At 47.9% G+C, this 17,346-nt stretch overlaps 1 protein-coding gene across 1 annotated transcript in view; it reads left to right on the top strand.

Annotated features, from left to right (window-relative positions):
- Nucleotides 1–4,401, top strand: part of LOC144165788 (trafficking protein particle complex subunit 9-like) — a 94,704-nt gene extending 90,303 nt beyond the window's left edge. The window contains exon 24 of the mRNA XM_077695562.1: nucleotides 4,163–4,401. Coding sequence (XP_077551688.1) covers nucleotides 4,163–4,357 — 195 coding nt within the window. The 3' untranslated portion in view covers nucleotides 4,358–4,401. The remainder of the gene's footprint in view (nucleotides 1–4,162) is intronic.
- The last annotated feature ends 12,945 nt before the right edge of the window (nucleotides 4,402–17,346 follow it).

The following is a 17,346-nucleotide window of genomic DNA, read 5'->3' as shown; positions in this document are numbered from 1 at the left end:
TTGCTTTTTTTCCTAATTATGTAGCTTTATTTGCGGGTTCGGCAAGCTTATCAGCTCTGCCTAATGTGCGTTTGCTTTTGCCGGCCTCCGCCAATCGCAGATCTGTCTGGTATGACGTCATAGGTTCTGTTGCGGTAAATGAGCTAGTGGGTCGCATGGCCATTGCCTTTTTTCCTAATTATGTAGCTTTATTTGCGGGTTCGGCAAGCTTATCAGCTCTGCCTAATGTGCGTTTGCTTTTGCCGGCCTCCGCCAATCGCAGAGTTGTCTGGTATGACATCATAGGTTCTGTTGCGGTAAATGAGCTAGTGGGTCGCATGGCCATTGCTTTTTTTCCTAATTATGTAGCTTTATTTGCGGGTTTGGCAAGCTTATCAGCTCTGCCTAATGTGCGTTTGCTTTTGCCGGCCTCCGCCAATCGCAGAGCTGTCTGGTATGACGTCATAGGTTCTGTTGCGGTAAATGAGCTAGTGGGTCGCATGGCCATTGCCTTTTTTCCTAATTATGTAGCTTTATTTGCGGGTTCGGCAAGCTTATCAGCTCTGCCTAATGTGCGTTTGCTTTTGCCGGCCTCCGCCAATCGCAGAGCTGTCTGGTATGACATCATAGGTTCTGTTGCGGTAAATGAGCTAGTGGGTCGCATGGCCATTGCCTTTTTTCCTAATTATGTAGCTTTATTTGCGGGTTCGGCAAGCTTATCAGCTCTGCCTAATGTGCGTTTGCTTTTGCCGGCCTCCGCCAATCGCAGAGCTGTCTGGTATGACGTCATAGGTTCTGTTGCGGTAAATGAGCTAGTGGGTCGCATGGCCATTGCCTTTTTTCCTAATTATGTAGCTTTATTTGCGGGTTCGGCAAGCTTATCAGCTCTGCCTAATGTGCGTTTGCTTTTGCCGGCCTCCGCCAATCGCAGAGCTGTCTGGTATGACATCATAGGTTCTGTTGCGGTAAATGAGCTAGTGGGTCGCATGGTCATTGCCTTTTTTCCTAATTATGTAGCTTTATTTGCGGGTTCGGCAAGCTTATCAGCTCTGCCTAATGTGCGTTTGCTTTTGCCGGCCTCCGCCAATCGCAGAGCTGTCTGGTATGACGTCATAGGTTCTGTTGCGGTAAATGAGCTAGTGGGTCGCATGGCCATTGCCTTTTTTCCTAATTATGTAGCTTTATTTGCGGGTTCGGCAAGCTTATCAGCTCTGCCTAATGTGCGTTTGCTTTTGCCGGCCTCCGCCAATCGCAGAGCTGTCTGGTATGACATCATAGGTTCTGTTGCGGTAAATGAGCTAGTGGGTCGCATGGCCATTGCCTTTTTTCCTAATTATGTAGCTTTATTTGCGGGTTCGGCAAGCTTATCAGCTCTGCCTAATGTGCGTTTGCTTTTGCCGGCATCCGCCAATCGCAGAGCTGTCTGGTATGACATCATAGGTTCTGTTGCGGTAAATGAGCTAGTGGGTCGCATGGCCATTGCTTTTTTTCCTAATTATGTAGCTTTATTTGCGGGTTCGGCAAGCTTATCAGCTCTGCCTAATGTGCGTTTGCTTTTGCCGGCCTCCGCCAATCGCAGAGCTGTCTGGTATGACATCATAGGTTCTGTTGCGGTAAATGAGCTAGTGGGTCGCATGGCCATTGCCTTTTTTCCTAATTATGTAGCTTTATTTGCGGGTTCGGCAAGCTTATCAGCTCTGCCTAATGTGCGTTTGCTTTTGCCGGCCTCCGCCAATCGCAGAGCTGTCTGGTATGACATCATAGGTTCTGTTGCGGTAAATGAGCTAGTGGGTCGCATGGCCATTGCTTTTTTTCCTAATTATGTAGGTTTATTTGCGGGTTCGGCAAGCTTATCAGCTCTGCCTAATGTGCGTTTGCTTTTGCCGGCCTCCGCCAATCGCAGAGCTGTCTGGTATGACATCATAGGTTCTGTTGCGGTAAATGAGCTAGTGGGTCGCATGGCCATTGCTTTTTTTCCTAATTATGTAGCTTTATTTGCGGGTTCGGCAAGCTTATCAGCTCTGCCTAATGTGCGTTTGCTTTTGCCGGCCTCCGCCAATCGCAGAGCTGTCTGGTATGACATCATAGGTTCTGTTGCGGTAAATGAGCTAGTGGGTCGCATGGCCATTGCCTTTTTTCCTAATTATGTAGCTTTATTTGCGGGTTCGGCAAGCTTATCAGCTCTGCCTAATGTGCGTTTGCTTTTGCCGGCCTCCGCCAATCGCAGAGCTGTCTGGTATGACATCATAGGTTCTGTTGCGGTAAATGAGCTAGTGGGTCGCATGGCCATTGCTTTTTTTCCTAATTATGTAGCTTTATTTGCGGGTTCGGCAAGTTTATCAGCTCTGCCTAATCTGCGTTGGCTTTTGCCGGCCTCCGCCAATCGCAGAGCTGTCTGGTATGACGTCATAGGTTCTGTTGCGGTAAATGAGCTAGTGGGTCGCATGGCCATTGCCTTTTTTCCTAATTATGTAGCTTTATTTGCGGGTTCGGCAAGCTTATCAGCTCTGCCTAATGTGCGTTTGCTTTTGCCGGCCTCCGCCAATCGCAGAGCTGTCTGGTATGACATCATAGGTTCTGTTGCGGTAAATGAGCTAGTGGATCGCATGGCCATTCCCTTTTTTCCTAATTATGTAGCTTATTTGAGCGAAGTTTGTGTTAAAAGAGGTGTCAGTATGGTTCAAACGAGGCAATCTTTTGAATGAACCAAGCTTGTGTTTTCTCTTCATGGCTCCTTTAAACACTGCAAGCATTCAAGTTATGATGTGGAGGTTTCGCTAAAGTAAATATAAACCCACCAGGCGATGGAGAAGCGTACAGCTGACATAAGATGTTTCAGGATTCCTGTTTTGAGCACAAAAATGAGGCAGAATGCTTCCCCTATGTGTTCCAGACGGTTGGTTTCCCTCCCTTACTATTATGTGTGTATACAATCTGGGGTCTGATGCAGTTGGACCAATCAGAGGCCTGTGGACCGTGTACAGCACTTTTGTGGTTAGAGAGATCGTGAACTGGGATTGCCATGGGTTGCGACTCTGTGGTCACCTCTTTTTTTTCCGGCTGTTAGCAGAGATGGACTGTGTACTGGCAGTAGAAAAAAGCTGCTAGGAAAGAAGATGCTGGGACGCGGCGTTAGGGGGAATCACCAGATTTGTGGAGACCGTAGGGTTTGTTCACAGCTGTGACCTCGGGGGACGAAAGAAAGGGATCAGATAGGCACCCGATTCACATGTTGTCAGGGTCATGTGATATTGATGCTAACACTTTATCAACTACTTCCATCCTGTGAATTCTCACAAGCCTAAATTTTCACAATTCCTGTGTCTGGAAAATTCCTCTGCTTTTCCAGGTGCGCCCAGTGTTTTTATATCTCCCCCATTTATTTGACCCAGTTTTCATTGATTGATTGATTGATTCTGGGGTTTAATGCGCCGATGCTACACAGGCGATGAGGCGTGCCATAGTCGAGGGTTTCTAAGGATTAATTTTTACCACCTGGGGTACTTGTAACATCTGCCGGAATCACGACCACACTGGGGGCATTTTTGCTTTTAACCTCCATCAGAAAAGCGAACGCTGTGGCCGGGAATCGAACCCGCGTCCTTGCGCTCAGCATTTTTCCCAGTTTTCATGCCCACCCTATGGCAAATTACCAGGACTGCAGCGATAGGTATTTCCTGCTTAATCACAGTGTGAAAGACGGGACAGACAGACAGAATAACCACGGGACAGGCGCTGACTCTCAACTCAATCTATTGGAAACCCGCCACAAACATTTACACCGAAGGCAAACAACGCAAAGTAGCAAAGTAGCAAAGTAGGCAAAGTAGCATACAAAAACAAACAAAACCGGATAAAAGAAAAAAGGGAACATGACTTATTTGTCGTCATCCATGAACTGGACCTCTTTATCAGTGAGCAACACTGAAGGGTGGCTCAGTTGAGAGTCAGCGCCTGTCCTGTGGTTACTCTTCTGTCTGTCCCGTCTTTCGTGCTGTGAATAAGTATGGACACCTACCAACTCGCCCAGCTTGCAACTGTCCTAGATATTTCCTGTTTTTGTGCCCAAATACAGTTGGTAGCAGCGATGATAACTGGACACCCCCTCATAGCGAATGGTGGGGACCAAGTCAAGTTGCGACGTCCTCTCTCCTCTGCTCGGACGCCGTCACTCTACCTGCAGGTGGAACCGGGTGAGAGCCAGGCGCACGAGTTCACCCTGGCCTTCCTGCTGACGGGTGTGTACAAGCTGGAGCTCAGCTGCCGGGCACAGCCGCAGCCAAAGCCACAGCCGCTGAGGGATGAGGAGGAGCGCGTGTGGAAGTGCTGCCCACCCATCGAGGTCACCGTGGCGGCCGACGGGCCTCCGCTGCCCTAGGCTCACACTCTGTGGGCAATAAAGTGATGTCTTCGTCGTGTTTCCTTCTGGCCTCATGGCATTTGGGACTCTTGCAGGCACTGGAGAAAAAATATACAGAGCCCTTCCACTACTGTGGTGGTGGAAGACCAGCAAAGCTGCATTGGAGGATTATTACTTATATCGAGTTACATGTGGGGACTGATGATATTGATTTAATGCACGTAATTTCCTTCATTTACGTTGCTCTGAAATAAAGCATTAATTTAATGCACCTCACTTGCTTCATATTACATATTTGTAAATTATAGGTCATATAATTTATTTCGGGATCATCATCACCATCAGCATGTCTACACCCACTGCAGGGCAATGGCCTCCTCCATGGATCTGCAATTATCCTGGTCCTGTGCTAACGGCGACCAATTTATCCTCGCAAAGTTCTTGATCTCATCGGCCCATCTAACTTTCTTCCGCACCCTGCCATGCTTGCCTTTTCTAGGCTAATATGTACTAATATGTCCTTAACACGCTTCAGTATTAAAAGAACAGTTACAACCCTTTTCTGTAACCATACTCCATCCATAGATGGCGATTTATCAACAGCAGACAAGAATTCTGTAATGCGTAAGACTTCGCCGTGAGAGGTGTATGACATGTAAATGTAACTTGGCGTAATTATAGGGGTGTCCTAGCCGCCAATTAGTATTTTTTTTCCAAGGTGCCTACACTAGATCAAGAACTCCAGGGCATTTTACGGTAGCCCTGGATTGAGCATGTGCAATTCATCGTCAACACGATCCAACACATACAGTTTTTGCCAGAACCTAGCCTAAAACAGACTTGCTGTGCAAAATGCTTGTCCTGCCTGAAGGGAGGGGCTGCTTCATCATCCTACCTTACAGCCATGTAGACTGCTTCTGTCGTGGAAAGTAGGTTTGTGACCACTCCACTCTCATTCCACTTTTGTGATGCACAGGGTGATGCGTCATTGTCTCGCCTATGAGAAGACGGAGTAGGAACAAAAAGTATGTACGGGACATTAGCTATGCAGACAACACGAAACATTACCTTCGTGTAGCACTAGTTTGGATTGGAGCATTTCCTGGCTGGGGGGAAACAAAATGTGATGGCGATTATCACAGTATTGCTGATAGGAGTGCCGTGGCGTATGTACAGTATGTTTCCACGATTGAGCCAGAATTTGTTCATTCACTCTCGCACAGCAGTGCACCTCGTTGAGCTTAGTTGTGCCACGGTGACTGTTATTTGCCCAGCATGCGCCTTGCTGTGCCAAGTTTGACATCGTCCCCTGAACCGGCTGTGATTGTGGGCTGATTCCCAAAGGGCTGTTGCAGGAGAGCCACATAGCTGTGTGGAGAAGCATGACTTTAATGCTTTCTGTTGAAAAGCGATACAGCAACTGCTCCTTTAAGTGCTGCATACGCAGTGGCCGACTCCATAGCGGAATGCGTGTACCTGCATACAATCGAGGTTCTCTTTCGAGCCCTCACTCGGGGGTCGTGTTGCTGGAGCTGGCGCCCGGATTTTGTTCCCGTTTTCACCGGTGCACCTTAAAGGCCAACTGCACTCAAATTTTCGACAACATAAAAATAATGTCACCTAACAGTTCATATAAAAAGGGTGCGAAATGCAAAATACTGCGCTTCAAACATCAACGCGCGCGACGCAAACGGCTCGCGACATTCGCGTTTCCGGAACCGAAACTGAATAGAAAAGGCGGCCATAGCGGCGGCCGGACGTGACGTACGTGAGGGAACGGAAGCGACCGCGCCAGAGCCGGCGGCCGCTCAGAGCCGCCTTCAAATACGCGTGGTAGCGCCGCGTTTCGCATTTTTATTTCCAGAGAAGAACTTCCACTAACGTTTGCCCATGATAATGGAGTTGGGCGCAATTCCGGCATCCCGTTGCTATCAATCGAGATGAAGTAGACCGCCCGACAGTAATTTTTTTCCAACATAATAGCTGCCGGAATAGAAATTTTTGGCATTGCAAGTAGAAAACGGACCCTGATTTACAAAGCTATTTGCTCGTATACGATATCGAAAAGCAGCTTTTATTATAGCCGACCCCTCGGCTATCACGTCGCCATCTCTGAACGGAACAAATCGCACGCGGGCGGAGATAAATCACTATTTCTACTATACATTACATGCAAACAGCTTCATGAATATTGGCCCAGTATTTTTCCCGTGTGTGCACATCGAGAATCGAATTATGAAAGGGATCTGAAACTATAAGCCCGCCACCAGAGCTAAATGACGCACTAAAACACGAAAAGACTTCCTATCTACCACTGTTTTCTACTTTAACCAGATACAGGTACTGTTGAAGACGTTTTACTTTCAAATAAACTAAATCTAACGCTCAAAGTAAATACTTCACTTAGGAATCGAGCAAAAATATAATCTATTGTTTAGGAGAGAAGCAGCTTAGGTTTCGCACTTCCCAAATACGACGGCCAATATTTGTGCGCGTGTATTTGTTACTACGAGAAAGGCTGATTTTGGTTCACTTAGCTAGGGAGCCGAAAGTCGCACAAATGTTTATAGCCGCGTGTACAAGAACTCTATTTGGGTCGTAAAACTTTTGGAAATGTCTATAGGATAGAGGTGGCGTTGGGCCAGCTCAAATGAGGCCAATATTGGACATGGAAGTGCAAGTGGTCAATAATATATAATATCTTTTTTTCTGTGGTAAATGCAATAGGAATGACAAATGTAAGGCAAGTGCTCCTTTCGCACTATTTTTTTCTTTGAGTAAAAATATTATTTTCAAGTAAAAAGAGTTTTGCTAACTCCAACACATTCGCAAGCGCCTGAATAGGTTTAGGCTTCTAATCATTTTTTTTGCATGGAGAAAAATGGGGGATATTACTGCCTATATGCGGTTAGTTTAAACATTTGATGGCGACGCCGGTACAGCGCGCTGGTGTAGCTGAGAAACCCCGGGTGAACGCATCCCTGCGCCCGGCGGAGCGCCTTGCAAGTCGCCGGAGAAGCGCGAGCTTCACGGGACAGGTTCCCCAACCTCCGTCACAGGCCGCTCGGAACTTGTTACGGCGACTCTCCGCCAGGTGCAAACGTCGTCTGCTCGGAGGTACTTTGAACGGCGGTACCTAGCGCTCTCTGTGATTACGAAGCTAAGGATTTCGCCATGGTGATTTTAAGAGCATAGACTACTTATTTGTACAAAAAAAATTTTGAGTGCAGTTGGCCTTTCATTTTGGAAAACACTAAACAATGCCGCCACTCGTTTCGCCGCCAGAACATCGCCACCACTGTTAGAAGTGCTGCCGCTCTGCACCGGCATTCCAAACTCGTGCCGCTTGCTACTCCATTGAGGTCGGCAATGTTTTTTGCAATATTGCGTGAACACATCGGTCTGCCACCGAGGGATCTCAACAAAAAGCGCAGAGAAAGGATGAGCTGATAAACCTTCGTTGCATTCCACTGAACTGAAGAAAAAAATCTAGTAGGTATGTGCCCGCGTGCCTTTTCTCACTACATGCGTTCAGACCAGGACGAAAGGTAGGGAAAGGTAGGCAACATTATGACCAGGAATTTTCTGTTAGCACTAGTGGCATACCTGGCTTTCTGTGGATCAGAAACGGACTGCATCGATTGTTGACAGTGGCGTAGCCAGAGCTGCCCGGGGCTGACCGAACTTTAGCTCCCCCCCAAAAAATTTTTCCGGCCGCCGCCGTGCAGCCTGTTATGCCTGGTACGTCGCCTGTGAACAAAGATGCATATTCTCCGAAAGTGCCGCTATTATAAACATTCGCGACTCAGTGTCTGCCCTACGCATGGGTGCTTACACAAAACCACGACCGTATCCGACTCTTTCTTTTCCGCGCTGAAAAAAGGGAGTCTACTCCGGCCGTGGTAAAACGAAGCGCCTGGGGGTGCGAACCGCTGAGGGATGATTGCGAGGGGTGCAGTTCCAAAAGTGATGGCGCCCTCGGGTAAGCTTGGTGTACGGGACGCCAAAGGCGTGCGTTATGTCCCCCTGTGTGTGACATGTAGCCACACGGACAATAATTGGCCGGCTGAGTCGCTCTCGACAAAGGAGATTGACTCGTCACGGCATGGACAGGGAAGCAAGGAGTGGTCCTCACTAACCCGCGGCGGAAAAAAGGAGGGACCGCCGGCCATTGATGGGTTAAGACTGGTACGATGCAGGCCCGAAAGGGAACAGCTAGACGATCTTTGTATGTTAAGCTGAACAATTCGTGCAACCGGCGGTGGCTGCACGGTTGCTCCATCTCCTAAAAAGGGGGAGATCGAGCTGCCGTGGGCACACATTTAAGACTCCTCCTGCAAGGTAACTGAAGAATGCGATGGGGCTACGTAATGGGTGGAACGTGCAGTTTAGCTGGACGAATGTCGTGAGTGGGCAGAGGGCGTTTGTGAGTGAGGCGCACAGCAAAGTATGCCCCTCTTCCTCGCGTCACCCCTTCATTCTTCCTTTTTCACTTTTCTCTCGAGCCCGAGAGGGTTTTGCCGGAGTGGGATATTGCATGGGCTCGGATTGCGCGCACCGAGTGTCCCCTTCCGAAGGCGATGTTGCGGCAGTCATTTTCACCCCCGCGATTAGGCATATTTGTTCGGCGGTATTTTTCGATCCCTAACCTAGGAAACTGGAGAGCAGCGGGTCGACAAAAAAGGCGCGCTGTGGCTCGCCGAGCCTGTCCCAGACTTTATCCTAAATGTGAAGGCACGACGGTCACCAGCGCCTGCCACACGCAGACAGCGTCACGACAGAAACAAAGACCCGATGGCCATATTCGACCTCGGTCGCAACTAAAGCCCCTTCGTTGCGTCCACGGCCGCGTTTTCCCTGTGCGGCGGCTGCCCAAAGCAGCGTATATTCAGGGGCCTGAAGCGCCCCTGGCTTCGAGAAGCTCATGTTCCAAGTGGCAACAGCCAAAAGAGGCCTCGAATTGTAAGCGATTTTCTTCCACTGATTAATCCTTGCATGATCACTGATGTATTTTGACGATGGAGGTTGCATTGTGCGTTAAGTTTTGCGGTGTAGATCAATTGTGAAATCTGATATTTAAATATAACTTCCTAATATTTACACGACGTCACAGCACCTTGCGTCTGCATGCTAAAAAATGTGTATTTCGTTTTATTTCGAATGCAGTACAGTCTAGTCCACTTATAACGATATCCAAGTGCCAAGAAAATCCCATCGTTATAACCGATAATCGTTATAAGCGGGTCGAGAAAAAAAAAAGCCACAAGAGAGATCAAAACATTTTATTTGCATGCAAGTGAGGTAGTGCAACTACTTGTTTGCAGAAAAGCCATAGTCAGTCAGCTTTGACTGCTTCACGCGAAGCTGACGCACATCTTTTTCGAGAGCATCTAATTGCTCCAGCCAATTATATGCTCGCCGCAGCGCCGCAGGCGAATCGGCCATGGCGTCCGAACGTTCAGTCCGACTCCGCAGTGAAACTGGTGAAACGTTTAACGGAGGCAGATGCGGAGAAAAAAAAAAGCACTCAGTTCGGCGCGCAGAAAAGGCGAGGGAAACTTCCGAGCTGCGAGCAGTGCGAGCCGAACTGGCCGAACCAGCCGAACGTTGGTTCGGCCGGACGCGCGGACGAGGCCAAAGCAGCGGCTCCGGGAGGGGAGTCGAAAAGAAAAGCTGCTCCGCCTCTCGCTTGGCGCAGTCGACTCGTTTTCTGAGGGGTGGACGGGATGCAAGGCACGTCGCGTGCTGTCGGCGCCAAGTGCCGGCGCCAGCGCCGGCCGCAGCTCGCATTTTCGGCGCGCGCGGTAAGCGGATTCAATCGCTATATCCGATATCGCGGCTCGGGAGCATCGTAATAAGTGGGTTATTTTACCATAGAAAGCATACAAAATTGGACGGTGCAATCGTTGTCCATCGTTATATCCGATATATTGTTATAAGCGGTATCGTTATAAGTGGATTCGACTGTATTTGCGTTTGAAGATGATGATGATGATGATGATCTTGCGGTTATACCCTTTACAGCGGGCGGGAGAATGCGTCGGTGAAAGCGCCAACGGTGGAGCGGATAGGCGGCTTTTAATGAGCTCGCGGGAAAACGCAAAACTCGTGTAAACCCCTAAATATTTTATTATGCTCAAATGGAGAGGGTTACTCAGAGTGTTTCAGGACACCGTTATTATCAGTACATGAAGATGTAAGATATTTGTTCTGGCGGCAGTTTTAATAGTTTGCTTTTGCTGGGACGCAGCTCCACGTGAGGTAGCCGCTGTCGCATATAGTGTGCCCATTAGCGGGACTTTGGTTACCGCGTTTCATACTGATCCACTGCCACGGCCGCTGGATGAGAGCGCACGCAAGGTGCGGCCTGCCGCGTCGCCCGGGTTTCAACGGGCGAGGGCGTGAGTGGCAGTGTTTACGTGTCCGCCGCTTGACTCCCTCGTGGCGCTAGCGTTCGGGGACTGGTTTCGGGACGGAGCGGGGTGGTCCCCGTAGGCGAGCGCTTGCGCCGACTGCCAGAGCACGGGTTTAAAAAGATGTTGTTGTCATTCCTGGGCTACTCAACCGCGAAAATTGTCTGTCCGTATGTATGTATGTCTGCCCGTCTAGCTGTCGCTCGATCCAACCGCCGGGCCGTGACTGAAGCAGCCAGAAGTTAAAATAATTCTTGAATGAGATATAGGCAATACATTTTCAATCTAACAAATCTAAAAACATGCCCCATATTCGACAACATTGTTAAAAAAAGATAATATTCACCAAAAAGATAATAACCATGGGTTAGCTTTGTCTGAAAACGTCTCACACACAGCACGTAAACCGCGTTGCACAGTTTAAAGCCGCAAGTTGATTAGTTACAGTTCAAGCGACAGGTATTGGCCTCGAGGACATACCGTGGCGCCACCTATGAGTGACGTCACAATTGTAGGACGCCGAATCGTGTTGTCGTCTGCTACAACACATTTCCCATGCGTATGCGGGAGCGTGTTTTTTTGTTGTGGCCACCGTCTCGCCCCCTCCTTGTGGATTTGATGCAAATTACCAAAAAAGTTGTCTGTAAACCAAATAATTCGAGCAAGCAATCAGCAACTCGCTTGTTCCCGGCGACACCGCCGCGTTTAGGTACCATCGCGACCCACAGCTACGCAGCCAGCTAACGCCAAGGACGATGCAACTGATGCCGAGAAAAGTACGCTGTAAATTCATTATGAAATACTTGTGTCGGTACATGTGTGTGCAAGGAAACACCTTGTAACAGTGACGGAAACGCGTCGCTCAATTATGATCTCGCCACGCGAACTTCTCGTATTGCCTGGTAAATGAATGACTACGCGAGAACGGTGATCGGATTGCTTCGCCGCACATGCTTAAAAGTATTGTTATGGTCTGTAGTTTGGCTTAATCAGTGCCTATTTCCCCTACGATGTTTTTATAGTCATGCCCGGATTTGATTAACGATTACTGCCGTAGCGTGTACTCTGCACGGCTGATGTTTACTTTCGCGACTAGTCCGCAATGTATGAACGGTATGAACTCGAGTTTTTAACGCCTTTGCGCGGGTCTGAACAAGGCTATATTTAGTTTTCGTTAGGTGTTCGGCGTGGTAATTTATAATTGCAGCGTGTTTTGTATGTTTAAAGTGAGCCGGCCTATAAATTTCGAAACTCACGACTGCTCACAGAAGGCGAGCCTGCGTACGAGGCGAAACACGTCGTTAATGATTTCGGGTAATTGGGGAGATTTAGAATGGAGAACCGAGCGTTGGGGGCCCCCAAGAAGTTAGAGGAGCCCAAACGCAACACGCACGTGCGCGACGGGAGGGCCTTCTCCAACAGCTCGCAGCCGCGGCTTCGGATGCACATAATCGGATGTTGAGAACTTTAGGCTTGGCGTCACAGAATATATTTCATCGCCGTTAGAGTTGCGAGTGACAGCCCCTAACAAAACGTTTCACCGCGCTGGAAACTCTGTAAGCGCGGTGATTTCCGTTGAAGCGATCGACGATCAAGATACCTGCACGGCCTCGGCCGATTCTTGCGCGCAAGCATAGCCATCCTTCGGCCGCTCGCCTCACCGGCGTGAACGGGCCGGCGCTGCCGGGACCGACCTCCGCGGCCGGTCGGCGTAAATCGCGGCAGATATTTGAGCATCGCTTTGAAAACCACAGCTGATGACACTACCTATCAGAATTTTTCATCACACTAACATCCACTTTCACCAATCTGTAACTTCTTTGTTGCTATTGCTGCCGCGAGCTGCGTCGGTTCTAGCCGCACCGTCGGCCGTGCGGGCAGGCACGGCGGGAGCGTGTGCTTCTGCGAGCAGTTAACGCTTCACGATTTCCTGCTTTATACATTTCTTGCAAACAAGAGAAATCTATAAACTTCACTCGGCGATCGCCGTAGTCCACATTGTTGATCGGGGAAACAAGCCGCTGCTTACGCTTCGGTCGCATACGTAGTACCATAGAGTTTCTCACTAGCTTGAGAAACTCTATGCGTAGTACACCACCACGCTCATGGTGGTTGCGGATAATCTACAACAGCTGATACGGTTATAACGTCCCCATGAGGTCGAACTGCGCTTGACGAACTGAGAATTAACTTCAAATGAAGGAAATTAACACGAAAATACTTTTAGAACGCGCTTCCTAAGTGAAGTGTCACGCGCTGCAAGCCAACGTATACGCAGCAAGATAGGAACAGTGATCCTACAAGTGACGTCAAAACGATCGCAGCGCCGGCCTCTCCAGTGGTGGGCCTCGCGGCCAATATGGTGGAAATTTATTCGTCCGAAATTTCAAAAATGTCAACTTTTCTCAGGAAACGCGGTGTCGACACACGGGAGAGTGATGAATATTTGCCGGCGATGGATTAAAGCTTGCCTAGTGTACACTTCTTTGAAAAAAGTGTAGGCAGGGCGGAATGCGCACCTCATAAGGACACGCGATAGGATGGTTGAAAAAGGATTTGAAAAGACTAGGCATTTTGCTATGCATGCCTTTTGATACTCTTATACTGGCTCGGTCATGTCTTGCCGCGCATAGAGATTTGGGTTGCTTCATTTTCGCAGGCACGACAATGCCTTTAAATGCGCTACTGAAAACTTGATGACATAGGTTGTATAGAAAGAAAAATAAGTGCACCGCGCTGTGTTCAAGAGACAGTGCGTACGGTCCACACTCCTAGCTGCTAAGCATTTTTCAATCTTTGCCATGAGAACTAGCGCTAGGTACATTTCCTCCGTTATTTCATCGCCGATTCAAACCCATGTGCATTTATCCCTGAAGCTAGCGGTCGGGCTCATGGAGCAGCACAAGTATGTGCTCAAATTAACGCGCTCTAAAGACGTTGCGATAGTTTTGCTCTGTGAACATACTGCGGTTCAATTCGAATCAAGTTTCGTAGCGTAGGAAAATTTTCACATACGTTAATATTACGTCAGCTTTCTTTTTTGAGTACCCAAGCATAATCTCTTCGTAATGCAAGAAGTGTAATGCCTTGTATCTGCACAAAAAAATGCGCAATTCACGCAGTTAGAACAATTAATAATTATGATATTTAAGATGTAGATTGTTGGTTTAAAATAGCAAATAAAAGAAGGAAATGTGAAATGGAAAAACGGTGTTTGAATGCTTACGCATTATTAGGCAATTTTTGGAATTTCTGTACAATTTCGCTTTTTTCTTTTGTGTCCGGGCAAAAATTTAGCTTGCCGAGCTCGCCAAATATTTTTTTTAAGGTTTTTGTGGACCCGGACATCCCATGTGCTCTCCTTAATTTTTTTCGAGGCTACAGGGAACAAGTTGTAATATCAGGTAGAAACTGGAATCGCTTTTCATTCAACTGTATGTATATATATTGTCAAAATAAAAAGGTCCGACTAGCTGTGGTAGTAGTATAACTTCATAACTAAACAACGTGTAATCAAGTCATATGTGCCGTGAGATTAATACGAATTGTGGTGTTTTATTTAGTGCACGAGGAAAAACCTACATAAAAGTTGGTTATGTCTTAAACATTGAGAAGTGTTGGCACTCATAAATAACAAGCGCCGTCACAAAAACATTGTTCCTGTTTGTCCGGAATTTTAATATATTCTCTGCAGGCGCAGCTTGCAGACAAAACGTAAATCTCTGCCGGGGGTGAGGTCACAAAGAGCATGTCTGGCGATGTAAGACACAACGACATAGCAATGCGAGACAGAAGGCACACTATCAACACGTAATGCTGCTGGTGCGAACGGAATTTAACTTCCTTCTTGACCAAATGAAGCTCGGCAGCCGCTAATCATGTTTGTCTTTTAACAGGCGTAACATTAGTGGTGGTAGATGCCTTAAGTGGAGCGTGGAACGCCGTTGATAAGCCCACACTTCGAAATAAGCGGCCCAAAAGCCGGCGTCCCGCGGGCCGCGCTCGCCGCAACCCATGCCGCAACCAGTCCCGAACGGTGGCGCCGCGGTGGCAGTATTTGGCTCTAGGCGCACTCACGCCGCTTTGGAGGCACGCGGTAGGCCGCACGTCAGTGCGCCTTTCATCCAGCGGCCGTGCCACTGCTACGCCCAATTTTAAAATCATCATAGCAGTATGCGCAAGTGAAGGACCTTCATACTGGTGGCTAAGAAACGAACGTGTCTTTCTGGTAGAATTTTTCTTTAACTTTTCCTGACCTTCTTTGAAGTTCTGTGGGCGCAGGAGTATCGTTCTTTCAAGGCTCAATTCGGCCGTGCATGACAACAGAATTTCCTAATTAAATAAACGGGCTACAGACCACAGGCCCTCTCAAGAGCACCAGCATACCTCCCCCCTCCCCCCCACATACGGGCGCGCGCTGATGTGATTCATTCTGCCTGGATCCACAACTGCTACGTAACATTGCGAGTTGCGACATCCTAAAATGTCGCATGAAAAACATTTTGAGCAACTGACCGCATTTCTTCAGTAACCGAAATGACCGCGAGGAATTATCACGGTAAACAACTTCACAATTTTTAGCCAATCTATCATGTCTTAGCATGAAACCATGCTTCAGTTTGAACATCACGGTCGCTGTCGATCAACCAAGAGAATACTTTAAGCGTGTCATTACTGTCCGCTTTATGCTGAAGCATGCTAGTATATATGGCCTTAAATTTATGTATGTGGGGCCATGTCAATACACGTGTGCTCTTGGTGCACTCCGGAAACAAAATGCTGACTTGTTTCGAGCATCGCACCACGCCCGAAGGTCATGCGGGCTCTGTACAACTGCCCAATCCTACGTTTTTTGGTGGACCAAGGAGATTCTCAACGTAATGGACCTTTTTCCAGTAGCAATCTGCGCATGCGCGGGCTGCCGGTACGCCATTCTTGGCAGGCGCCTCGGGCAAAATAAACAAAAGGGCACCCCTCAGTTTTCTGCTGAGGGAGGGGCTATACTGCCTAGCGCTGCACGTTTTCTTTTTTTTCCTTCCCTTAATTTCGACACCTCGTGGTGGGTTCCTACGTCCACACAATAATGGCTTTCTACGAAAAGGGGCAAGGATGTTTGAGGCAGGCTGACCACGCTGCCAGCACATGGCTGCTGGTGAGGGGGTAACGAAAATAAAAAAAAAAAGAGAAGGGGCGCTTGGAACACTGCAGATTAGTCACGAGAACTCGTGCCTGCTACCGTGACATTCATGTGAGAGGTACTCGTTGACGGGTCAGTGCGGGAGGGACCGCAGGGCCAGGATATTTCATGCACGGGTTCCCCGAAAGCCAAATATTTTTTGGGGCGTGCCATTACTGCCATTTTTTTTTTCGCCGTGGCGGCCGCTAGAGGGACCGGTACTGGAAAAAGGTCCATTTCCATTTCCCGCGTCTCTAACGAAAAATACAAAACTCCTCTGCGCCCTGTACATTCCAGAGCCACCCATGCTCATGCACTGCGAATACTTTTTTATCGTTTAGATTTGAAACCGGCAGTGTGTACTCGCCTGAAAAATGGCGGTGCACGCGTAAGGTAAAAAAAAGTATGTCCTTTTATAAAAGTCTGAAACCAAAATGGTAGGACCTCATTATAACCCCTTCCTTAGATCTCACGACAAAATTCAAAACGCAGCAATATTTTGCTCAACTTGCACAGAACATGCCTAACCGCAGGAGTGTGGTCAGACATCACCGTCTTTGCGTTATTATTTTTTCTTGCTAAATTTAAATTTAGATACAACATTGAATAGTAAACTTTGCAGTGAGTTGCTCTACCCCATCTGGGAGTGGTAAGCACACCTAAAGCGGGTGCCGCTCCAGAAAAGTTACTGGATAGTACACGCCTCCAGGCAGACTATAGCATTTATGCACGAAGCATTGAAAACTTGACAGAGAATAATGCAACTATTTGAGGGAGCTCATTACAGCAGACTCGACATATTTGGGCTGTGCCGAAATGTCAACCAGATTCACTATATGTAGGGTTCTGCGTTTTGGGATAAATCCGATAAAATCCGAACACTCGCCGGTAAAAATTTTGCGAATTCGGATTTATCCGAAAAACTCCGAATTCAGGGACCGCCGCCTGGGAAAACCAGACTACCCTTTATCTTTCCCTGGTATCCTCGAAGAACTTTTCCTGTTCTATTTTCATGTTTCCACTTTTGTTCGTTCCGCTTACGTTGCGCACTGGATTTGCTGGGTTTTCACATTTCTAGTGCGAATGTGGAAAGAGCATTCTCAATGTTTCGCAAGGTCAGTCGGAAGTAGCTAGCGTGCTGCGGTCACACCAACATTGGGAAATATGCCTGCATATACTACAAGTTGTAAATGGATGTCACAACGAATGTTGCAAATATGACTCTGCAATAAAAAATGTCTGCGCTGTTTGAATTTTTTTTTTGTTGTGCATGGCATTTCTTAAAGATCAATACTCCACGACCGTAATATTCCGAAGAACTCCGAATTCTGTGTACTGTGAAAGGACGCTCCGAAAAACTCCGGATTTGCAAAAATAAAACATCTCTGAAATACGCCCTCCGAATTTGCTCAAAAATA

The sequence above is a fragment of the Haemaphysalis longicornis genome, unplaced genomic scaffold, assembly GCF_048455015.1.
Source record: "Haemaphysalis longicornis isolate Haplotype H1 unplaced genomic scaffold, Haemaphysalis longicornis Haplotype H1 scaffold_15, whole genome shotgun sequence".
NCBI classification, from domain to species: Eukaryota; Metazoa; Arthropoda; class Arachnida; order Ixodida; family Ixodidae; genus Haemaphysalis; species Haemaphysalis longicornis.
This window is presented reverse-complemented; position numbering and strand designations above follow the sequence as displayed.